The sequence below is a fragment of the Centruroides sculpturatus genome, unplaced genomic scaffold (assembly GCF_000671375.1).
Source record: "Centruroides sculpturatus isolate CEXI.00-Female unplaced genomic scaffold, Cexi_2.0 scaffold514, whole genome shotgun sequence".
Taxonomy (NCBI): Eukaryota; Metazoa; Arthropoda; class Arachnida; order Scorpiones; family Buthidae; genus Centruroides; species Centruroides sculpturatus.
Window position 1 is genome coordinate 348,549 of NW_019384787.1, and position 25,110 is coordinate 373,658.

Genomic DNA, 25,110 nt, shown 5'->3' on the forward strand with positions numbered 1-25,110 from the left:
TGCATGCGAATTTTTCCCTTTTATTGACTTTTTTTAAGGGTTCGGGAGGTCTCCAAACATGTAGATTTGCAAAAAAAAAAAAAAAAAAAAATGGAAACGATCACACAGGAACTGACGAATTGTCAAAATTTTTGAACAAGTGAATGAGGGGAGTGGTTCAAAGGAGAAAGCAAAGCAAAAGGGGTTGGTCTGAACAGAAAGCAAAGCAAGCAGGGGTGAGAGTTGGACACCTACCCTGCAAGAGGTAGAGTGAAGAAAGTTATAAATAGTTTATATTGGAAACAAGTGAGCCAAGTCTGTGGAGCAAGCAAGCAAAATACAACCATGCACATAACCATGGAATTAGAATATTTTTCTAATTTTGTTTGTAAAAAATAAAGAAATAATTTTTAATGATACAATAGTCATGATTATTATTTTAAAAAGTTTATGTTAGGCTTAACATCGACGAAAATTCAACGCAAAGTGACACGCAACGGAGAAAAATTTCAACATGGGGTAGGTTAATATGTTTTTTCATACATAATCGGTTATCCGAACAACCCCAGTCACCAATTGATTCAGATAAATGACGCTCTACTGTACTACTACAAAAACGTTGCAAACATTGCAAAAAGTCTTTGGTAGTGATAGTCTATCTTGAATGGTACAAGATGTTCAAAGAAGGCAGAGAACATGTCAAAGATAGACCATCCACTTCAACTGATGAATAACACATTGCTCAAGTCAGAGATATGGTGCTTGATGATTGTTGTTTAACAAATAGGGACATTATTAAATATGTTCCAGTATCATTTGGATCTTGTCAAGCAATTTTAAAAGATCATTTGGGCTTGCAGTGTGTTGCTTCTCAAGTTGTCCCAAAAACAACGTGTTCAAATGGCTTTGCTTTGAAATGCTTTATCAAGGTGAATCATTCTTAAAACACATTGTTATGGGTGATGAAACATGAATGTATGCTTCTGACATCAAAATAGCTCAATAATCAAATGAGTGGCACTCAAATGGTGAAACAAAACCAAAAAGACTATGTCAAAGTCAGTCAAAAATCAAGGTCATGCTGACTGTTTTCTTTGATTGTTATGGTGTTTTGCATAACAAAATCCTTCTGACTGGCCAAATTGTCAACAAAGAATATTATTTGAATGTTTTTTGCATTATCTGCACGAAAGCAATTTGTAGAAAATGATCAGATTTGTGGCGAGAAAACTCATGGATTTTGCACCACAATAGTGCACATGCTGACAATGCTTTTGTTATTCATGAATGTTTGGTCAAAAATTCAACAAATATGGTTCTGTGTAACTTTTTCCTGTTTCTTTGACTAAAGTTTCTGAATTAATTGAGGCCATAAAACAAAATTCACTGAAAGTCCCAAAGGAATTTCATGAAAATGACTTTAAAGCATGTTTTGAGGATCGGAAAAAATGTTGGCATAAATCCACCACAACGGGAGGGGATTACTTTGATGGGGACAAAATTTTGATGAATAAATTCTTGCATTAAATAATAAATTCACATCTTGCATTTTACTGAGCCATTCCCAATACTTTTTGATCACAGGGGTATATATTAAAATTTTTGTTATGAATAGTCTATATTGGGAACAAGTGTGTGAAGTGAGCAGAGAGTTGGGTTGCTACAGGAAGCCAAGGGGCTTTGCACCCAAACTTTTTATAATTTTTGACAGATGATTTTATAAGGCTAAACTAGTATAAAATAATTTTTAAATAAAATTGTGTTGTCAATTTTGTAAAACATTTGTACAGAACCAACAAAATAAACTTATGAAAAACAGGTAGTAGGAAAGAGATCAAAGGAAAAAACAGACATTGAAACAGGAAAGGACAACAATTCCTTAAGATAACAAATCTCTGAAATTAGGATAAGATGGGAAAGATAATGATTTGTACTCACAACCAATAAAAGTCAAGGAAACAAAACCATCAATAAATGTTCATATTGCTTATTTCATTTTAAACACATCATAATAGTTAACTTCTGATCCTCTCCTGTCCCAAGAAATAAATGTTATCTCCATATTCACATGTATACCTGCTAATGGTTTCCATTTCCATTCCAGAAAATCCAAAAGCACTGTCACCTATAACGCAAACTACCCGTTTTTGTGGAGCATAATCTTGACACCACAGTGCAGCAGCTAGAGTAAATCCTAAACCAACTCCCATTGTTCCAAATGTACCAGCATCTAATCTGTAATTAAAATTTACATAAATAAAAATAATAATAAATAATTCTAAAAATTTAATAATTTAAATTTTAAAAAATAAACCTGTGTCTTGGCAATATATTAGGAAGCATTGTTCGTCCAATATCCATAGTATTTGCACCTTCATTTATAATAAGGACATCATTTGGTAGCATATCTTTTATCTAAAAGAAAGATTTTCAAAATATATATTATATATGACATTTTTAAGTTCTAAAACAATAAATAATAGTCTATAATAATTGACCTATGCAAATATTGAACAAATTTAAAAATCTTTACCAAACCCAATACATAACAATAAATCTACTGCAACTGTCTTATGAGATTCGGCTAATTAGCTAATGGCTATGATAATTATAAACTACAATTTGACCCTAGAGGGAGGTGTTAGGCGCCATCTCATATTAAATTTAATTAAATAATTTTTAGATTAAACTGGAAGAAAAGAATTGGCCCTGAGTGGGAACTCCTCTTCCAGTATATTTAATTAATGTTAATGTAAATTAATATTAATTAAATATACTGGAAGAGGAGATTGGACTAGAGGTCTGGGTAGCGTAACTGGCAATGCATCTGCATGGTATGCAGCAGTTGCAGGTTCAAGTCCCACTCCAGGCATGGCACAGCTTGGCCTTTGTGGCCCTTGTACCAAAAAACCGCAACCAACCCACTCCAGGCTGATTCTTTTCTTCCAGTTTAATCTAAAAATGATTGAATTTTAAATTATAATTATTAAATTTAATACAAAATGGCACAAAACACCTCCCTCTAGGGTCAAATTTATTTGTAATTTATAATTATTATAGCCATTATTTAACCCAACCTCATATGGCAGTTGTATACAAATATTGTATCAGCAGATCTAACATTGATTTTTATACATAAAATTGAAAAAACTTGATACCATAATCAGGGATGCACAACCTTTTCTGAAGAAGGGCCAGGATAGGATTAAGTTTTGTGTCAACAAAGAGGATTGTAAAATGGTCTGGCCCCAGACCATTTTACAATCCTCTTTGTTGACACAAGGAGTATAATTACTTTAATTGCTGGCAATGTTGATAATCACGAGAAGTTTATGACTTGATGTGGTTTGAAACAATTATTAAACCCAAAACTTTTTAATGCAACCGACTCCCTTTTAGTCATATGACTCTATTCCAGCTATTAATTTTCTTGGTCCAACATAATAATTAAAACAATAGACTAATAATAGAAAAAAATGTTTCTATTGTTAGTCTATGGAGAGACTTTGTTGTAAATAATTGCTTGTTATAGCTTTTGTACATTCCTTTTTGAACTCTGATTGGTATTTTCTAGTTTGAATGACATTAGGTTGACTTAACTGAAAACCTGAAAGCTCATTATTTAGTTATATTTGTGTACTTGTTTACCTGACATAAAATACAACAAATTAAAATGTTTCATTATTTTTGATAAACATGAATAACTAAATATTTTATTTTTACAAAATACACCAAAATAATAAATTAAAAATATAAAAATACTTACTTGTTTATAAGCTGCATAATAATTCATGGGTAACGATTCATCATTTGCCATTTCCTAGGAAATGTGAAAGTATTAATAATCAATTAAGTTATTGATAAAGAGAATCCATATAGTGTTCAATGAACATGAAACTTTGGTAGAATGTTTGATAAGCTATTAATAAGTTAAATAATAAATATTTACTTTATCTTTAGATATTGATACAAACTATACAATGTTCTATTAGATATTGGCAGATTAGTAAAGTATCATCAAATATTTGAAAATAAGCATGGTTTTTGAATTATCAGTTTGTTGGCATTAGAATTTTCTATTTGGTCTGTTCAATTATTTAATTATTATTAACTAATTACTATGAATATAAATAAAATTGGCCTAGAGAATTGGTTGTTCCTAACATAAAATTTAATTATTTTTTAAAAACAATGATTCATTTGTCCAAATTAATTTAGAATACAATAAATCCTTGTTATTTTGATATCAGATAATTTGAAGTATCATATAATTCGAAGTCAAGTCTAGTCCCTGGCAAAGAGAATAGGATTTTCCATATATTTCAGTTGCATAATTTGAAATACGCATACAATAAAATTCTAACAAGTAAGTCATTATCTGGTCTGGTGACCTGCAAAAATATCATTTAATTCAAAATCTTCCCTCAAATTACATGTTTATAAGAAAGTTTCCATGCCCAAATGGCAATTTAATTTACATCAATTATACATTTTTGATTTATTGGATATAAATTCTAGGTCATTATGTCATTTGGACATTGTACACATTGTCAACAAAGAGAAAATTTTTTTATTTTTACAGAAGAAACCTTTTTAGCATTTAATTATTTTTGACATTTTTTTTGCAAAAATCTATTGTTTCAATAACTCCAAACTCCATTATATATGCATGCATATTAATGATAGAATGCATACTTATAGCTTTAGCCATTAATAGTTTGTTTTCATCAGATCACAATTTTTGTAGTCTTGAAGTCAAGATAAAATTTGCAGTAATTCTTATTGAAGCATTTAAGCTTCTTTCATGTGTTATTTTCCAGTCTTGCTTTGAATATAATTTGGTTACATTTCATTGTTTTCATTAAGTTCATGCCAACTGATGTTTTTTTTTTTTTTTGAAATATCTTAAATGACTAAGTAATAACTTGTGATATTAACACATTTGTAAATGAATGGGTGAAATTATATAAAATAATGTAATAATGCCATGATTTTATTCAAGAATTACAAAAAACTTCAATTTGAAAAAGTCAGATAATTCAAACCCTGATAATTTGTTTTTTTTTTTTTTTTAAATTCAAACCCAGATAATGAAGTTCTGTTTTTTTTGGTCCCAAGAAAAAAACAAAGATTGACAGAACATTTTACATGGAGACAATCTAGTATGTTCTCTCAATCTTCATTTTTACCTTGTTCACTTCTATTGATGAGCATAAAGTCTGAACATTTTTATAAGAAATTATTATATTGAAAAGAATAAATTGATTTGATAAAATTCAATGAGAATTACTAAGTATGATGAACTGGTTTATTACCTGAACAGCTGCAGCATTTGCTGCACATTTTTCTTTTAATGTCATCCACCAATTACTTTGTTGTGGAAAAATCCAAGAAGTTAGTTCTAATTCTTTATGTAACTTAAAATAAAGTACATTTTTTTAATTATATTAAACTCAGTTGTAGATAATGTATTGTTTTAAAAAAATTTACTTGTTCCACAATAGCTGTAACATCTCCCGATAATGCCACTTCAGCTCTGACATTGTTGTGTAATTCTTCTTGAACTAAATCTACCTAAATATATATACACACTTTAATTGGATATAATGTTTCCTAATTTAATGTTGACATATATAAAATAAAGTTATCTTTGAATGTATTTTTAATGCAATATAAATATGTAAGTTTCATAAATTAGTTTCACATTGTAAAGTTTGGCTCATTGAACCAGACCCTGTCCAAACTTACTCCAGGGTCCTTGAGAGGGGGCAGATCTGGTCTCACAGGAGAGAAACAAAAGGGCAAAAAATAATGGTTATGAAAAACTATGTACAATGTATTAAAGAAAGCAATAAAAAATGGTCAATGAATTATTTAATAAGCAATAATATATTTATTGTTTGTAGAATTTCGCCGGATGAAAATTTATTTTAATCACAAAAGACACAATCTGTCCAAAAATTATGTTTTGAAACCATCATTTATTCTGATCATGTGTTCCAGAACACCATCAACAACCCGACCTTCCTTTGTAGGCTACTAGGTCGTCAGGCTAAAACATTCTTTTAAAAAACACACAAAAATATCCAATTAAAACATTAAAAGTAAAGAATTGGAACTGGCGGCCTTACAGATGTCTTGAACTTGCATCCTTTCCAGTTAGGGAATTTCAGTCCTTATATTCACTTGATCAGAATAAATGGTGGTTTCAAAACATAATTTTTGGACAGACTGTGACTTTTGTGATTAAAATATTTATTGTTGTTATAACTTATGTACAAGAACTTATTATATAAATGAAAAACAATGCTAATTTTAAAAAAACAGCAAATATATTAATCAACATAAAGCAGTGTTTTTCAACTGTCAATCAGCAGAAAAATATTCAACCACATTGGAGCTGATGCAGTTAATTACAGGTGACACTTAAATACAAAGCATGTACAAGTATGTAGTATGTACAATAATCTAGAGTATGTACAATAGATTATTATTTAATAATCTAGAGTTATTATTTTGTTATACATGCTTATCTAAAGTTATTGTACATAAGTCAAATAAATAAGCATAATTCTTAGTTTCATATAATTACTTGTCCTCGTAAAGTTATCCATAATTTTACCAGTGTGCAAAGAGAAAAAGACTAAAAAAAGTGCTGTTCGAAAGATTATGTTTGGTATTAACACTTTTAATAAACACAATAGATATAATCAAATACTTTTAATGGTGCATTACTTCATCAGACAAAGCTGTTGTTGAAATGGACTATCAAACAACGTTTTAAATAAGAGAACAAAATTTTTAAAAATTTCTTCTTACATGCATTAATGATTTTTTAAGTAAATGATTAAACAATAACAAACACAAACTGATATAAAACAAATATATAAAGGAAAAATTTATAAAATTAATAACTTTTTAACAATTATAAAAATCAAAATTACAGTTTTTTAGTGAAAGTTGATCCATGGTACCATAGACACAAAGATAATTTCTAACATTTTAAAGAGCAATATCCAAAGATCCAGGAGATCAAGGTCAGCTTATTACCTGAGTCATTATTTTCTATACATAAGGTTTCCTAAATAAATATGATTCTTCAATCTACACCAGGAGTGGCATATGCCCAAAATGGCACATAATGAATTGTATAATTTTGATTTATCATCTGCTTTTTTCAATCATCCTTTCAGTTTATCACCTGATAATCCTTTTTCAATCAGCTTTTTTTACATTTAAAGCATACTTGTTTAATTTCTTTAAATATCATTATTCAAAGTCTAAAACTTTGGAATGCATAAACATCTTTAAAGTTAAATATGCTTACCATATGGCATACAGGCTCAAAAAGGCTTGCCATCCCTCATCTGTATAGTGCCTCAGTATTGATATTTCCAAACAAAGGATTATAATTCTGTTCCAATATGTTCTTGGTAAGCTCTGTAGAGCATCAATCATTTAAAATAGAGTCAAACTTGTATATAGTGAAAATGTGTCATTAACAGAAGATTTCTGTAGTTGCTTAAATTTTCTACAAAAATCAATGTAATTTAACCTGTATACAACAAAACTTGTCCAATGTAGAAATGGAAAGGAAAATCACTCCTTATAACAGAAAATTCAGTATCCTCTTCCATGCTCAACTGAAAGTTTGTTGTGTATTTTTAACAGCTTCTTTACTTAACATAGATATGTGATTTTATTATAAAAGTTGTGAAATTTAACACATTATTGCTATTGTGAAATTGTATTCTTTGTTTACAAGCTTATTTTCAACTTTTTACACATTTTATTTGAATAAAATCAAGTCAACACAATGCAGATAAAATGCATATTGGGTATATTAAGTTTTTTAAGTTTTGTAGTATTGAAGTATTAAGCTTTTTAAGTTTTGTAGAAGATATAACTCTATACAAATGGTAAAAAATTACAGGTGTGTACAGGGAAGATGCTCCTAAACTTCAAATGTATCAAATGTGGTTTTGAAAGTTTCATTTGGGAAATTTTGAACTAAAGGATACATAATGTACAGGGTACCAAAAAACTGACAAAGAAAAATTGCAGGTAGAAATTGATAAAAATAGATGAATAACAACTCACAAACTTCCAACAAATCTTAGTGTGTCACAGACAAATATTGTTGATACACTTCATTCATTTGAAATGGTTGTAAAACATGATGACTGTGTTCTGCACACATTAAGTGAAAAAAACAAACTGGATTAAGTATAATTTTATCTGACAAAGGTAGGCAGCTCTAATGTTTCATTTTATTTTTAAATTAGTTACTCATTTTTATCATAGAAAACTTTTTATGGATGACAAAATTAAAGTTAAAATAAAAATCATTCTTATTAACTGAAAATTTGTTCTAGCAGGTGATGATTGTACAGTCAAATACTGAGATACCACTGTATTTGATTAATGCCATTTTGATATACATGGTAGCATTGAGGGATTATTTAATTACATTAATCAAGGAATGCCTGTAGTAGATAACCTGTATATGGGTGAAATCTATCTACTATGGAATAATTTCTCAGTCCCATGGGATTCCATTATAAACAGGTTTGACTGTATAATCTTGATATTTGGCCAGATGATTACAGTTTTCTGATGATGGCTCTTATCTAATTTAGCTTCAAATCCATCTGCAAGTGCTGCAAATGTACATAATTGAATGATTTCTCTAAGTATAAAGTTAATTGAGTTTTACTGCACAAGGAGAGACTGTTTTATGAAAATGTAAACAACTCATAATGAAACAGGACCTAATTATAGGATAGAAGGTTGGGCAAATACCTTAGCATGTAAAGTAGTTAGTGGAAATAGTGATCTTTGGACTAGAACATTTTAATATAGTTAAACTTAGAACAACAGTATCTTGCCCTAGTCACCACTTTAGTTACAAATTGTAGCTTCTTTTGCATCAAAAGCTGTGAGGACAGATACAAGTCAATTCTACATATAAAAGCAAATAAAACAGCATTTTTGTAAGAAAGTGGCTGAAAAGATGTATAGGGAGTAATGTGAGGGGTTAAGCCAAATTTATGATAAACAATATAAAACTGATAAAAAGGTCTAAGAAAGTGATTTTGTTATCCTCCACAGTGAAGTTATAGATGGATAAACAGTGGACAATAGTTGCATGAACTGTAATAATTCTTCATAAAAACTCTTTCAGGCTAATAACATACTGTCAACAAAACAAATATAGAGGAATGTATAATATATTGTCAGAGAAGATTTAAAGATCTTAAATTCCACATTCTGCATAATACAGCAAAAAGAGAGGAACCCATATGCATACCTTGTTTCTGTAGGTAATATCTGTTAACAAATGTTTTTGGTTTATTTTATATACCTGATTCAGGTTTATAACTACAAAATTCTATAACTCCAGACTGAAATGTCTCAAATAATATTTGATGTTATTTATAAAATTTTTAGAATGTAATTTTGTATACAGAAAGATATATTTGAAAATGTATTTTATATACTAATGAAACATCAAGCGCACAAAACTAGTGGCCAAGCAGTCTTCGTACCCTGAACACTGGGAGTTCAGTCATGGGTTTGCGCCTTGCTCAGACAGGCTGGCTATGTGAGTATTCCAGGTTTTCTCCATGTCTGTAATGCCTAAATAGGGGCTAGTTTCCCTTAAAAAGACCTCCCGGAAGGCATGCGTCCTAGGCAGATCACCCAAGTGTTGCATTGCCATACCTTAACAAACAACAACTTCAAGCACATAAAATAAAATATAAACACAGTGGGTGATTGGTTAACAAACAGTTCAGACTGCAAACAAATCAGACAATAAACACTTTTGCAAAAGATTTTTATGTTCAGATAACAAACACCCAATCACCTAACAGAACAAACACAAGAAAAAACGATGATGCATTTAAGACTTGTTAAACTAAGCCTATATTTTACTGGTATCTATGAATGCTTTAAAGAATAAGACTTTCATAGTTGTATACATAACCTTTTTCTCACTAGTTGATTTCTGTTCTCCGAATTTCTGTGTGTTTTTTCTGAACTTTTTATTTAAAAATCTGATAATATTATGGGACCTAAAAAGAGTGGAGTGTCAAGAACTGTGTTCACTATAAAAATTTAGCAACAGATAGAGAGTGGGCAGATGTCTAATGTTGCTAGGCAGTATGGCTTCAACAGGTCTACAGTAGGCACAATCCTAGTCATGGGTGTCAGTTCTTTAAAAGTTGAGGTATGGAATTTTGTGAAAGCAGAACCCTGCTTTCACAAAATTGTGATGCATTGATTAGAGTTAGAAAAATTTTGATACTTTGGATTANACGTTTGATTTTGACATAGAAAATCTGAAAGAAAAGTATTTTACATGACAGGAATAAAGCTATTTTTCCCAGTTAATTTGAGTATGGAGGTGCATTTTGAAACAGATATGAACTTAGTTTATGTTACAGAATCCTCACCGAGAATTCGACAGACAAAAGTATGCTTCGACTGATTTGGATTACAGTGCTGTTGAAGGTATCTGCATGGAAGAATAGGAGATGCAGATGCAAGGATTAAATCCTACCTGAAGGATCAACCTTCAGATAGGATTTGAACCTTGTTGACTTGATAATAATTCAAGTTAGAGAGTTACAATTTGATTTGTTAATAATTTGAATACATTCACCAATTAAACTATTAAGTAATACATATTTTTATTTAATGCTTCTACTGAAGTAAATATATATTAATATTGAATAAATCATTTTTAATTCATTTAACTAACTGTAAACAGAATAAACTTTTCTGTAGTAATACCAATCTTCTTGAAATTTAAAAATACTGTAATCAAAAGTATTGGGAATGGTTCATTTAAACTGCACATGTGCAAGTAGATGTTGTCGTCATTTTTTTTCATTGTTTGGTACAACTTTCATCAACATCTAGTAGCAATCAGTATGTCATCATCTATTCTCATTTGCAAATAAATGCTTCTTTTGTGTGTAAAGAATTTTTGAGCTAGCAATTTTTCAAAATTTCAAGTGTAATTGAACAAAGAACATGCATTGAACTTTGTTTTTACAATAAAATTACAGTAAAATGTCATTTATCTGAAACGTCAGTTATTCGAAAGAATTCCAGTCGGCAAATTTAAAATTTTGCTAGTGCTGTGGCGCTGCAATCTTTTTCTGAGGACTCTGTGTCCTGCTGAATCGAACGTTTTTGATATTAGATCAACTTCTAAAGCATAATTTTTTTGTTTTTATATTTTTGAAATTATATACTCATTTTTATCATAGAAAACTTTTTATGGATGACAAAATTAAAGTTAAAATAAAAATCATTCTTATTAACTGAAAATTTGTTCTAGCAGGTGATGATTGTACAGTCAAATACTGAGATACCACTGTATTTGATTAATGCCATTTTGATATACATGGTAACATTGAGGGATTATTTAATTACATTAATCAAGGAATGCCTGCAGTAGATAACCTGTATATGGGTGAAATCTATCTACTATGGAATAATTTCTCAGTCCCATGGGATTCCATTATAAACAGGTTTGACTGTATAATCTTGATATTTGGCCAGATGATTACAGTTTTCTGATGATGGCTCTTATATAATTTAGCTTCAAATCCATCTGCAAGTGCTGCAAATGTACATAATTGAATGATTTCTCTAAGTATAAAGTTAATTGACTTTTAGTGCACAAGGAGAAACTGTGTTTTCTGAAAATGTAAACAACTCATAATGAAACAGGACCTAATTATAGGATAGAAGGTTGGGCAAATACCTTAGCATGTGAAGTAGTTAGTGGAAATAGTGATCTTTGGACTAGAACATTTTAATATAGTTAAACTTAGAACAACAGTATCTTGCCCTAGTCACCACTTTAGTTACAAATTGTAGCTCCTTTTGCATCAAAAGCTGTGAGGAAGATACAAGTCAATTCTACATATAAAAGCAAATAAAACAGCATTTTTGTAAGAAAGTGGCTGAAAAGATGTATAGGGAGTAATGTGAGGGGTTAAGCCAAATTTATGATAAACAATATAAAACTGATAAAAAGGTCTAAGAAAGTGATTTTGTTATCCTCCACAGTGAAGTTATAGATGGATAAACAGTGGACAATAGTTGCATGAACTGTAATAATTCTTCATAAAAACTCTTTCAGGCTAATAACATACTGTCAACAAAACAAATATAGAGGAATGTATAATATATTGTCAGAGGAGATTTAAAGATCTTAAATTCCACATTCTGCATAATTAGCTCAGCCATACAGCAAACAAGAGAGGAACCCATATGCATACCTTGTTTCTGTAGGTAATATCTGTTAACAAACGTTTTTGGTTTATTTTATATACCTGATTCAGGTTTATAACTACAAAATTCTATAACTCCAGATTGAAATGTTTCAATAATATAAATAACATCAAATAATATTTGATGTTATTTATATTATTAAAATTTAAATTAATATTAAAATAAATAACATCAAATACTATTTGATGTTATTTATAAAATTTTTAGAATGTAATTTTGTATACAGAAAGATATATTTGAAAATGTATTTTATATACTAATGAAACATCAAGCGCACAAAACTAGTGGCCAAGCAGTCTTCGTACCTGAACACTGGGAGTTCAGTCATGGGTTTGCGCCTCGCTCAGACAGGCTGGCTATGTGGAGTATTCCAGGTTTTCTCCATGTCTGTAATGCCTAAATAGGGGCTAGTTTCCCTTAAAAAGACCTCCCGGAAGGCATCCCTTCTAGGCAGATCACCCAAGTGTTGCATTACCATACCTTAACAAACAACAACTTCAAGCACATAAAATAAAATATAAACACAGTGGGTGATTGGTTAACAAACAGTTCAGACTGCAAACAAATCAGACAATAAACACTTTTGCAAAAGATTTTTATGTTCAGATAACAAACACCCAATCACCTAACAGAACAAACACAAGAAAAAGCGATGATGCATTTAAGACTTGTTAAACTAAGCCTATATTTTACTGGTATCTATGAATGCTTTAAAGAATAAGACTTTCATAGCTGTATACATAATCTTTTTCTCACTAGTTGATTTCTGTTCTCCGAATTTCTGTGTTTTTTTTTCTGAACATTTTATTTAAAAATCTGATAATATTATGGGACCTAAAAAGAGTGGAGTGTCAAGAACTGTGTTCACTATAAAAATTTAGCAAGAGATAGTGGGCAGATGTCTAATGTTGCTAGGCAGTATGGCTTCAACAGGTCTACAGTAGGCACAATCCTAGTCATGGGTGTCAGTTCTTTAAAAGTTGAGGTATGGAATTTTGTGAAAGCAGGACCCTGCTTTCACAAAATGGTGATGCATTGCTTAGAGTTAGAAAAATTTTGATACTTTGGATTATGTAAGAGTTCAATTGGAAATCCAAGGAAAGTCATACCTGCAAAAATGTAAGGTGTGGAGTCTTCCATACCTTCCATAGTGGAAACGACACACCCCTGATCCTAGCTAAGATAGATATAATCAAAAAGACTCAAGCAGATAAAGGAGTAACGAAAATCACATCTGAGAAACAAAGATGCACCATCCATGAAAAAATGGAGAGACTGCTTTTCATTTGTTATTACATTTAAATGAATGTATTAAGAAATTATATAATTCTTATTTTTTTTTGGAGTAGCCAGATCGAATTAATCAAATTCTCATAAAAATCTATGCTTAAGCGATAATTTGGGTTTCAAACATTGTCTAAGAACAAATTATGTTCATTAACTGATCATACACTGTAATAAAAAATATATATAAAGTGAATAGTAAGAATCCAATAATGTCTATACCCTTTCATGTATGATTAATCTGTGGGATTATTGAAGAATGACCACCAAGCATTATTCAGGAATTCCAAGTCATAGTTAATATAACTACTTTTTAATGTGGCCTTGAATAACATTTGTTCATTAAAGCCATTTGCTGGAAAAATATGAATGGTTTTGATTTTAAAAGTTATCTTTTCCAGCTTTGATTTTGGAATTTAGTAAGAGGAGTTCACATACATGTATTAATAATATTTAATAATAAAATAACTACCCTTTTAATATTTTTCCAAACCACAAATATTCATTTGACAAACATTTTCAGCTTCTTTATAAGCCTTCTTCAGGTCTGTCAAGAATTCACCAGTTGAATATTTTAAATTGGAATGTTGGCAGATGCTGAATACATTACCATTCATAATTTAAAAGATAGAACATCCAAGCTACATAGGACCATGTATTTCACAAAATTCCAAGATTTATAAGATGGCTCCAAACACAATATTTAAAATATTATCTTTTAAATTTTGAATTGTAATGTATTCAGAACCTGCCAACATTCCAATTTAGAATATTCAACTGGTGAATTCTGGACAGATCTGAAGAAGGTTTATAAAGAAGCTGAAAATGTTTGTCAAATGAATATTTATGGTTGGAAACATCAATACTGAGGCACTATACACTCTGAAGAACTGTATATACCACTAAGGCAAGGATCTACAATTCTTTACATATCAACATTTGTAAGGAGGGAAGTATGCATGCTCTATGAACAAGTGCTGCAATAGCATTATTTACAAACTTATGGAGTTGGAAAGACCTGGAAGGCATAATAAAACAAAATGGCTCTAATTTGTGATGTACACCATAAAAAAGTCCAGTAGACAACCTGTTTATTAAAAGATCCAGAAACTTTCTCACTTTCTATTGCAAAGTTTATTGAAGTTCATACATTTGGATAAAAGTATACTGTACAAATTGTGCCAGCTCATCAACTGTCCCATCACATGCTAACAAAACATTGACAACACATCGAACATAAAATAGTGGATAATGTGTTGTGAGCGGTGCAGAAAATACTGTAAACTTAATGTTTCTCATAAATAATTCAGCCAAAATGGCTCAATTAAGCATAATTAGTTCAGGGGGTAAGCCCATTGGCACTCCTTGTTTCCAAAGGTAAATTTCATCATTAAATAAAAAATAATTATGCTCCATTACAAATAAAAGGGCCTCACATATTTCCAATACCTGTTGCATACAAAATCCTTTGTTTAATAACAGTGTATTAGCTATCTAACTTACAATCTTGAAGTATGACACAGATGGATGTAAGAAAACAATATCTATTTTATAAAATCATAACCCATTTGGTGCAAGAATTTTATTGACTGTAGCTTTTACTTCTATGGCAGAGGAGACCACCAGTTCAGACTGAGGCATTAAAGGACGAAGAAACTTTGGTAATTCTCGCTCTAAGAAGTAGGTGGGATGGGTACATTTGTTTACCAGGGGGTGCAAAGGCCATCCTGGCTTATGGACTTTTGCCTGAAAGAATAATCTCAGACATTCCACACAAGGAGGATCTAAGGGGCCAGGAAGAGTTGACGCTACCGCGGCAAAGAGACAATTTTTCTTGTTTTTCTCACGACAATGTTGGGTCTGAAATTAATAAAATGGTCCCAGATGGTGACAGGAATGGATTCTCTCTAAGCAGGAAATTATGATTTCTGCACAAAATAGTTTTTCACTTTATCCAAACTGAGTAGTCTTAAATTCTCTCTCTCTAGGTACTGCTTTACTGTGTTAAAATTTTTAATGGTCGGTTGAAGTAGAAGATATCTGTGGGCTGAGTAAATGGCTGAGATTGCAGCAACCTCTAGTTCAATTGTTATTTTTCCAGAGGACTTCTTACTGCTGCCAAAACCAAAGAAATTAACTGTTTTAAATCCCTTTTTCACAGTGGAATATGTTTAGGACCATACTGAAGAATCCAGTGGACCTTCTCAAACCATTGCATTAGTGTAGTTGTAGTATTCAATTTTCTGCAGCATGTGTTCTGATGATAGGTAGAACCAGCAAGTCATTGTAGTTTTTTTGTTTATTCTGTTTATTGTATATTTTGTTCTGATGTCATTGATCTTTGCCAGTTGTTCATATAGTAACAAAGGTTTATACCATTTCTTGAACTTCTTGTGCACAAGTTAAACAGTGAGCTCCTCTGATGCCATTTTATTCTGTTTTTCTTTAATGAGCTTTGCCAAAAATTTGCATTCAAGCTTTGGTATTAATATACCAATGATACACTTTAAGAATGACTTGTAACTCAATGATATANTACAAGTTAAACAGTCACTGTTTAACTTGTACACAAGAAGTTCATGAAATGGTATAAACCTTTTTTACTATATGAACAACTGGCAAAGATAATGACATCAGAACAAAATATACAATAAACAGAATAAACAAAAAATCCTCTGATGCCATTTTCTTCTCTTTTTGCTCCTCATTTTTCTCTTTTTGCTCCTCATCTCTTTTTGCTCTTCTCATTTGCTCCTCTGATGCCATTTTCTTCTGTTTTTCTTTAATGAGCTTTGCCAAAAATTTGCATTTAAGCTTTGGTATTAATATACCAATGATACACTTTAAGAGTAACTTGTAACTCAATGATATACATTTTGGTATTAAATCATGCTGTCCACAGTGTCAGTGTTATTTATTTTATGAACATTTCAGCATAGTAAAAAAATTCCTTTGTTTTCACTAAATATTTTTTAATTTTGTGTACTGTCTATTATATGAAACTAAGTAGTAGTTGTAAAATGGAAAGAGGTTAAAGTCATCAAAATGATGCATTCTCCATCCATTGCATTGAAGATGAAAAAAGTGAAAATTTATATGAAACTAATTTATGAAACTTACATAGACCTGATGAGTTTTAGTATGATCATTCTTACTCAATATAAATATGTTATATATAATATTAATGATATTTAAGAATCTATAAGAATAAAAGCAAGTATATAAAATGAAAAACACCTGTATAATTTTAACATCAGGTGAAAATCTTGGAGGTAGACCAAAATGCAATATCCAATTCAAACGTGCTCCTAACAATAAAATAACATCTGACTCCAACAGAACTCTATGTAAATACAAATTTTAAAATAAATATATTACTAAATTCTGTATAATTTTTATAATTTAAACATGCCATACTTTGAGCGAGCTGACGAAACACATAAAGGATGAGTATCAGGTACAACACCTTTACCCATTGGCGTAGGCAAAAATGGCAAATTATACTTTTCAACAAAGTTTTTTATTGCCCTCTCAGCTTTACCATATGCGGAACCTAGATTTAAAAAAGTGAAAAATGAAATACAGTTGAACTTGTCTATCTCCTATCTCATGAGAATGAGAAAAAAAATTTGATATAGACTGGTTTTGAGATATAAAAGTTATTACACAATAAGCAGTAATAGATTTGATTGGAAGTATGGTATTTTATTAGTACAATAGCAAGTACAGTAAATAACTGTATTAGGTATAAATAAAACATTTTTGATGTATCTTATCAAAAACAGTTTGTCAATAGTTTCTGATGCTTGACTTTCTTCAACCAATAAGATACAAGCTAAACTTGTAGCCAATCAGAGAAAAGCAGCATTAATTGCAACTAGGTACTGTACTGCATGAGATGTTTCTCAACTACAGTTGAAAAATATCTCATGCTCATCTCTAACTAGTTGTTACTCAACTACCAACAAAATGTAGTCACTGAGCTTTGAAACTGACTCTTCAGACATAATTTGAAATATACAGGTTTTGGGAGAAAATTATTTGAGATAAACATGGAATATACAGTATATTGAATTTAGGTTAAAAATGCAGGGGAAAAAATAAATTTTGAGACAAACATGTTTGAGATAGATTGTAATCTGTACTTTATTATATTAACATATTCCATTGGCAGTTAAATGAGAAACAATGCCTGTAATTATGTGGCATTTGTGAAAAGCCAATTTTTAACTAAAAATTGTGAAAGCTATTAATGCATGAAAAAATACGAATATAAGTTTCATTTTCATCATTTCTGACTTTTCTATCAATATAAAACACTTGCTATTATAGAAAATGTTTAAGAGAACTTTACTTTTATTTAAGAACTTGTTATACCAAAGAGAGGTGCATACAAAAACTAGAGGATGACAATCATTATTCAGATGTTTATTGTAATATAAATCTGCACTGTAAAATACTTGTATTGATAGTACATCAAATTCTGTTTTTACACAAAAGATATATTCCCAAAGAATGTTTGTAAAAAATATGCTGCATCTATGGAAAAATAGAAGACCTAAAAACATCAGCAAAAATAACATAATAAACGATATGAAAAATCATGTTAGAAACTTTTCATTTTTACATACTTGCATCTATTATTTCATAAAGATTACACATGTATATAAATATGTATTATATAAAGTAAATTATCATTTGAAAACAAAAATAACAAACACAAAAATTTTGCAAAATAATGAGTTACATATGACAATATTTTATTCATTGTCACTTTCTGATAATAAATGCATACATTTGCATAAGACCAGCAATACTATTGCTACCACTAGAAGTATCTTGGTCATTGTCTTCGTGCTCCTTTGGCATAAGAAGTATCAAAAATTTTTCAGTTGTAATTAATAAAACAAAAATTTAAAAATATAACATTCCACTTATTGACTTTTCAGCAAAATTAAATAATTTATACATGCACAAATGTTATTTTAACTTTTATTAAATATTTTATACCATTAAACATCAAAAAGGTACTTTTCACTTTAAACACCAAACTCAAAATGCAGACAATAGAAATTCCCTATTAAAGTTGTACTGTACATATAATTAGGAGTATTCTCCAGAAATTTCTTTTCTAATTGGAACAAAAAACAACGTAGAGGCAAATAAAATGAAGCAAGTGCCACCTGCACTGTACTACAAAAATTTTTGTNGTTGAATAATTCTTCAATCATGACTAACAATGAATTACTAAACTAATAACCAGTGTTGCAACAAATAGTATATTCGGCCTGAGGCCGAATACCGAATATTCGGCCAGGAGCGTGGCCGAATAGCCGAATATTCGGTGAAACTATTCGGCTCGATTAATGCACGTACGAAAATTGGCACGCAAACCGCATTATGGCAAGGACCCCGCTCTCTTTTTGCCCGGTGTCACTACGTTTCGCCAATCGCATTGATTCTTGACAGTTGTAGCGGACAGAAAACAGTGTCATGGAAGTATGTGATAAATGATGATATCAAATGTGGATAACAATGAAATGACCTACACGTGTAAATAACGGAAGAAGAACAGAGAAGGACCGCAAAGTGAAAATATAAAAATAAATATGAAATTGAGTAGATAACATAATCGAACAAGTCGAAGCAGCTTATTGGCGCGAAATTTGCGGCCGTCAATGCCAAACAATTGTTGTCATAGACTTCGGAAAGCTAAATTCTTGTAATAGTCACTTAGCATGCACAGGCAAAAGCCTGAGGTCGTTCTGGCTACCAAGCTGTTTCGAATCTGTGAAATGATAAATGTGACTTATGCCGACGTCCTGTCTGTCTCTTTTCTCCGTTATCACCAGCTATGACTCACGTAATTGTAAAATGGGAAATCTACGACGGAAAAGTGACGAATCGAAAGTATCGTGAGCGCGTATTATGATGCATGCATAGGCATACGTGGACTAGAGAGATGGAGGAAAGAGAAAGGAAAGAGCAAAGACAAGCGCTTAAAAAGGATAGGCAGGGTTAGACCCTCAGATATGTACGCCGATTCTCGAACGAATAAAGTGTGTACGTGTGCTAATCTTTGTGATTATAAATTGTGAATACATGTGACTAATATTATTTTCTTTTTTATTTTGTGCGTGTTATAAAAATTAAATAAATAATATATACAACAAATAGGTGAACAATAGCTCAAAGGTGATTTTCCATGTGAAAATGTTATTTCTATCTCTAATATTAATGCATTTGCCTTTTCTATACAATAAGTAAATTTCTAATTGCTCCAATGATTTTAAGGAACTTCCTTCATATGCATCTCATGTAAAAAGGACAACTGCGTTAACTTTAAAGATAAAAACATCATCTCTGTGGCACAAAAATCCATTTCTGAACTGAAGTTTACCTATTTTTTGTACGTATATATATTATTTTTATTATCTGTTTATCTATATATCTGTTTTTGTTTTATATGGTTTGTTTTTTCATCTTTTCAGCATTTTAATTTAAATTTAAATTAAATTGTTTAAATTTAAATGTCTCATTCAAAGTTTGACTTCTGCAATGTTTTTCCATTCATTTCAAACATTCACTGCATATCTTTAACTCTGTTGAAAAAAATTGTATTTGACTGACATTTGAAAATAGCAATGGTTCATTCATCATACTTGGAATGATATCCTGAAGATGACCTCAAAGAAGCTGAAAACAGTGTTTATCAACATAAGATTTCTGAAGACACAAGATTAGTATGAATTAAATAGTATAATAATATAATAATCATTTATATCATCTAAAAACTAACTATTTTATTAATAAACTATTTTAAGAATATTAAAACATACATGTCTATTTTATAAGAAAAATAATAAAATAATATAGTAAGATGTTACCCACAAGAAAATTCGGCAGGTGATGGCATCATATTGTTTTCTTACCTTAATAAACTTAAAGAGTAGAATTAAGTCTGAATTTCAAACATAGAACCATATCTTTCACAGACAAGGAAAATACATTTTAATTAAAATAATAATTTGGGTTTCTAATGATTCTTTTTCAGGAAAATACTTTTTGATTATTGCATGCTGTCACAAGGCATGCTATATTTGTTTTTAAATATGCATTCATGATCAAAGAAAAGTAACAATTTATATATTTAAAATAATGGTGTACATAGTTTTCATAAAACTTAAAACTCAGTTTTTTCATAAATTAGCAAGCACCATTTAGCATTGTCACTTTGCAATGTTAAGTGTAGCAATGCTGAGCACTGATCTATTTTTAGTGCTGAAATAATGGGAAATTACATTATGATTTAGGTCACTTGGCTTCTCTGAGAAGCCATGCATTTTTTTCTGAAAAATGATAAAACCAATGCAAAACATTTTACATATCACAGAGCATAATAGTATCCAAGTGCAGATTCCTCCAAAAGCTGAAACTGTTCTACTAAGCCACAATAGATCATCTTCCTCACTTTTCCACTTGTGTGTGCTATGTAAATGATATTCTGATAATTTGGAAGGAAAAACCTAACACTGAAGATGTCATATAGGCTTTTAATTATAATCAATATGGCTTAATGTTAAAGTTAGACCAATACAGCAATAAACAAGTACATTTTTGAGATCTTAATATTGAATTCATAAAATAGCAAATAATAACAAACATTTATTACAAATCCACCCATAACCCTTTCTTCATCACAGCAGCTTCAAACGACCCACAAAAGTACAAAACAGCAGCATTTATAGCATTAATAAAAAGTGATTACACTAATTGCTCTAATTTTACAGACACAGTTAAAGAAATAGTTAAAGGGAATCAATATTATGTAAGTAAAAAATGATTCATTACAGCCCTTGCCCAATACACAAATGAGCCAGGAGTGTCATTGCTCTGAAATGAGGCCAAAATAATAAGAGTTTATGACAATCAAAGGTTAAGAACCCTAGAAAATCTTGAAATATTTTGCACCAACAAGAAAGGGGAATGTATTAACGACAATTAAAATGATAGATTACCCCTAGCTTGACAACACTTAATTGACAACTCCTTAAGGGATGACATAACAGCTATCCCAGAAAATAGCTAATCAAATAAGTATATATGTTTAATACCAAACACAAACAGCTTAACGTTTAATTTCATGTAATTTCCTTATAATGTTAAATATTTACTATTGTTTAATTTATATATACAAGTTTTTGACACCTATTAGTGCCATAATTAAATTAAAAATTTTTTTAAAAAAACATCAGTTATAAATAGAACTTTCTACAGCATTTGAAGCTATAGAATATTATAATTTTAACATTCAATTTTTTTTTTATCTTCTGGAATTTTTTTTCATTTTTTCATTCAATAACATGAAGCAGGCTGTTAAAGGTGGCCAAAAATATTTGTTTTGTAATAAAAATTTGCTTGCTTGGCAAATTTATTATTAAGCTTAGATAAATTTAGGATAAACTAAATCATTTATGAAAAGTGAGTATGGTTTTATATTGTGGCTTAATAATAATATCCTTATTTTTAGGAAAGTAGAAATTTTTCAGTATTTTTTTTTTTAGCTTTTAAAGAGCTTGGTATCTCACGGATGTCATATGTCTGTCACAGAATTAGAAGAAAATACATAATAAAAATTACCTTTTCCAATAATAATTAATGGTTTTTCTGCTTTAACTAGTGTTTTTGCAGCATTTTTAATAAGCTCAGGACAGGCAAGCATAACTGGTGGTTCAGGAACTTCAGGATAAAATTTTAGATTATCCTCAGAGACTTCACCTACAACAAAGTTTCCTGGTATATCAATGTAAGCTGATCCTGGTCGCCCATACATACTGCATTTTACTGCCTGTAACATACACTCGTATCAGATAAGTTGTACTAGATTTCATTTTATTGGGTAATATAAATAAATAAATAAATAATGTGAAACAACTCAAAGTTCTTTAAAAAATAACAATAACTATGTAATTAAAGTAAAATTCAACAAAATACATTACAGTAGAGCGTCGATTATCCGAATCAATTGGGGGCTGAGGTTGTTCGGAAAATCGATATTTCGGATAATCGATTATGTACGAAAAAATATATTAACCTATCCCATGTTGAAGTTTTTCTCTGTTGCGTGTCGCTTTGCATTGAATTTTCATCGATGTTAAGCCTAACATAAACTTTTTAAAATAATAATCATGACTATTGTATCGTTAAAAATTATTTCTTTATTTTGTACAAACAAAATAAATATATTGAAAAATATAAAAAATTATACTTCAGAAGTTAATTTAGTATCAAAAACGTAAAATATTTGAGTAGCCCAAGACATAGATTGCAGTGCCACAGCACTGGCAAAAATTTAAATTTGCCGACTGGAATTCTTTCAGATAATTGACGTTTCGAATAATTGACGCTCTACTGTATTGTTATATTACAAAATAGCCAAAACATAACCATGTAAGAAAAAATGTAAAATTCTGTTTAAGTGTTATTATGTAAATTATAAAACAGTTTATGACAATTATTTTATTAGAACTGACATTATCAGAACTGCATTGTATTTTTAATTTGAGGTACTAAGAGGAAACCATAAAATCATTCTAACGTCTCAAATCAGAACCACAATGTACAAATTTAGCCAACCAGATCATCATCATCGTCTTACATTTTACGTAAGACGATGATGATGATCTGGTTGATGGATGATGATGATCACATACGTAAAATTTTGAATGTTATATGGGCATAATTTGAAATGGATATAACTGAAATGGATGATAGTGATAATGATGAATAATACTGCAATTTGTATTGTCTTGAATATTCTTGTATGACTTGCAATCAAACTTAGTGAGATAGTGGGCTGTGACAGATAAAATCTAACATACTCAGGTCAAATTGTTAACTCACTCACTGCCTAAAACAAATTAACTTGTATCTGATGGTTTATCGACTGATGCCCTTACAAGTTACCTTGTAAACTGCATTTTTATTTTCAATGCTTAACATGAACATATCTGTAAAAAATTGATATAAGTATTGGATAATAAGCATATGGAATAAGAATAAAAAAGAATCAGTCTGACACCAGAGAATGGATTTATTAAAAAAAAAACATAACTTATAGGAAATATTTAAAATTACAATTTATACATATAATGAATTTTATATAATTTTTAATCAAATTTACAGTTAGGCTTTGTTAAGTACACTAAACAGTAACAAAAATCTTATAAATGTCTATTTCTGATATTTTATTGAAATACTCTTCCGTGCAAAGAACTATTTCTCTTCACAAACTAGACAGTAATCATGGACAGACATATTTTATCATACTCAGCACCGTTTATTGGTCAGCCATTGTTTTATTTCTGTTGATGGAATAGTGCTAAGTATGTAAGGAACCAAGTTTGAGCATTATTTTTAGTTATTTTTTATTTTGCTTTTTATTCTATTTTTGTTTGGGGCTTATGTTTTGTTAGGACGAAGGTTTCCTCACCACTCACCTTAGAAACTTAAAAAAAAAACAGAAGAAAGAAAAAAAAACCAACTCACCAACGAAAAAGAAGCGCCATAGAAAAAGAAACTTGCACACACTTGCGCACCCGAGCGGAAAAAAGTAAGTCCGCACCGAGAAGAGGGGGGAGACCCCACAAGCACAGGAACTTGCTAAACCTTAAAAAGTAAAACATCATCCCAAAATATTGTCAGAAAGAATAATGTAAAAGGTTAGCGAGTATTGTCGGGAAATAGGCTGCCAGGCAAAAAGGAAAAGTTTACTGTTAGTGATAAGTATGTAAATGAGGGGAGTGGTCTCACTTAGAATTGTGACGTCACCTCATATTATAAAGACCATACCTCAAGCAAAGATAAACGAGATGAGCTTCTGTTAGCAACAAGCATGGTGAGCTTCATAGCAGCGAACAAGAGAGGTGTCCAATAGCGATAAAGTTGTTCCAAGGTGTTTTTGAAGTTATTCGATTTGTGGATTGAAGATTGGAGAAAGTCTTGAGAGTTGAGGAAACAGGTTCCTAGTACATTGAGGTGACAGTTAGGACCTTAGTTCATAAGACTTATTGTACATAGGTTAAGTCTTTGAATTTTTTTTGTCGAATTCCAAAGGGGAATAGATTTAAGTTAACAAATAGATTGATTTGAGTTTTGTCGGGTTAATTCTTATTGATTTTCGTTGAATAAATTGTTGTTTGAGTGTTACTAAATTTCGTACATAGTTATTACTAGAATTATTATTAAATATTGGATTGTTTTTTTAACGAACTTTGTCATTAATTCTTTTGGAGCACGCTTAAAGTCCAGGCCTGGCACATTAATCGCAAATCTGCGTAAAGTACCCGTTAGGTAACGGCTATTTCCAGCACACAGTTCGTGTCGAATATCATTGTAAAAGGCATAAAAATAATATAGTATTTAACACGTAATGAAAATCATCTTTATTTCTAATTTTTTTGATGGATCCGGCATCTTTTTCTCCAATCAAACTTACAGAGAACTTTTCTTTAAATGTCAGCCTTATTATTATTA

The 25,110-nt window shown here is 30.3% G+C and overlaps 1 protein-coding gene across 1 annotated transcript in view; it reads right to left on the minus strand.

The window, feature by feature from the left end:
- LOC111629264 (2-hydroxyacyl-CoA lyase 1-like) overlaps nucleotides 1-25,110 on the minus strand; it is a 53,796-nt gene that overhangs the window by 6,337 nt on the left and 22,349 nt on the right. Inside the window, exons 7-14 of the mRNA XM_023373146.1 lie at nucleotides 22,216-22,423; nucleotides 16,993-17,128; nucleotides 16,813-16,918; nucleotides 5,470-5,553; nucleotides 5,295-5,396; nucleotides 3,746-3,799; nucleotides 2,294-2,394; nucleotides 2,056-2,214 (exon numbers count right to left, since the gene is read on the minus strand). Coding sequence (XP_023228914.1) covers nucleotides 2,056-2,214; nucleotides 2,294-2,394; nucleotides 3,746-3,799; nucleotides 5,295-5,396; nucleotides 5,470-5,553; nucleotides 16,813-16,918; nucleotides 16,993-17,128; nucleotides 22,216-22,423 — 950 coding nt within the window. The remainder of the gene's footprint in view (nucleotides 1-2,055; nucleotides 2,215-2,293; nucleotides 2,395-3,745; nucleotides 3,800-5,294; nucleotides 5,397-5,469; nucleotides 5,554-16,812; nucleotides 16,919-16,992; nucleotides 17,129-22,215; nucleotides 22,424-25,110) is intronic.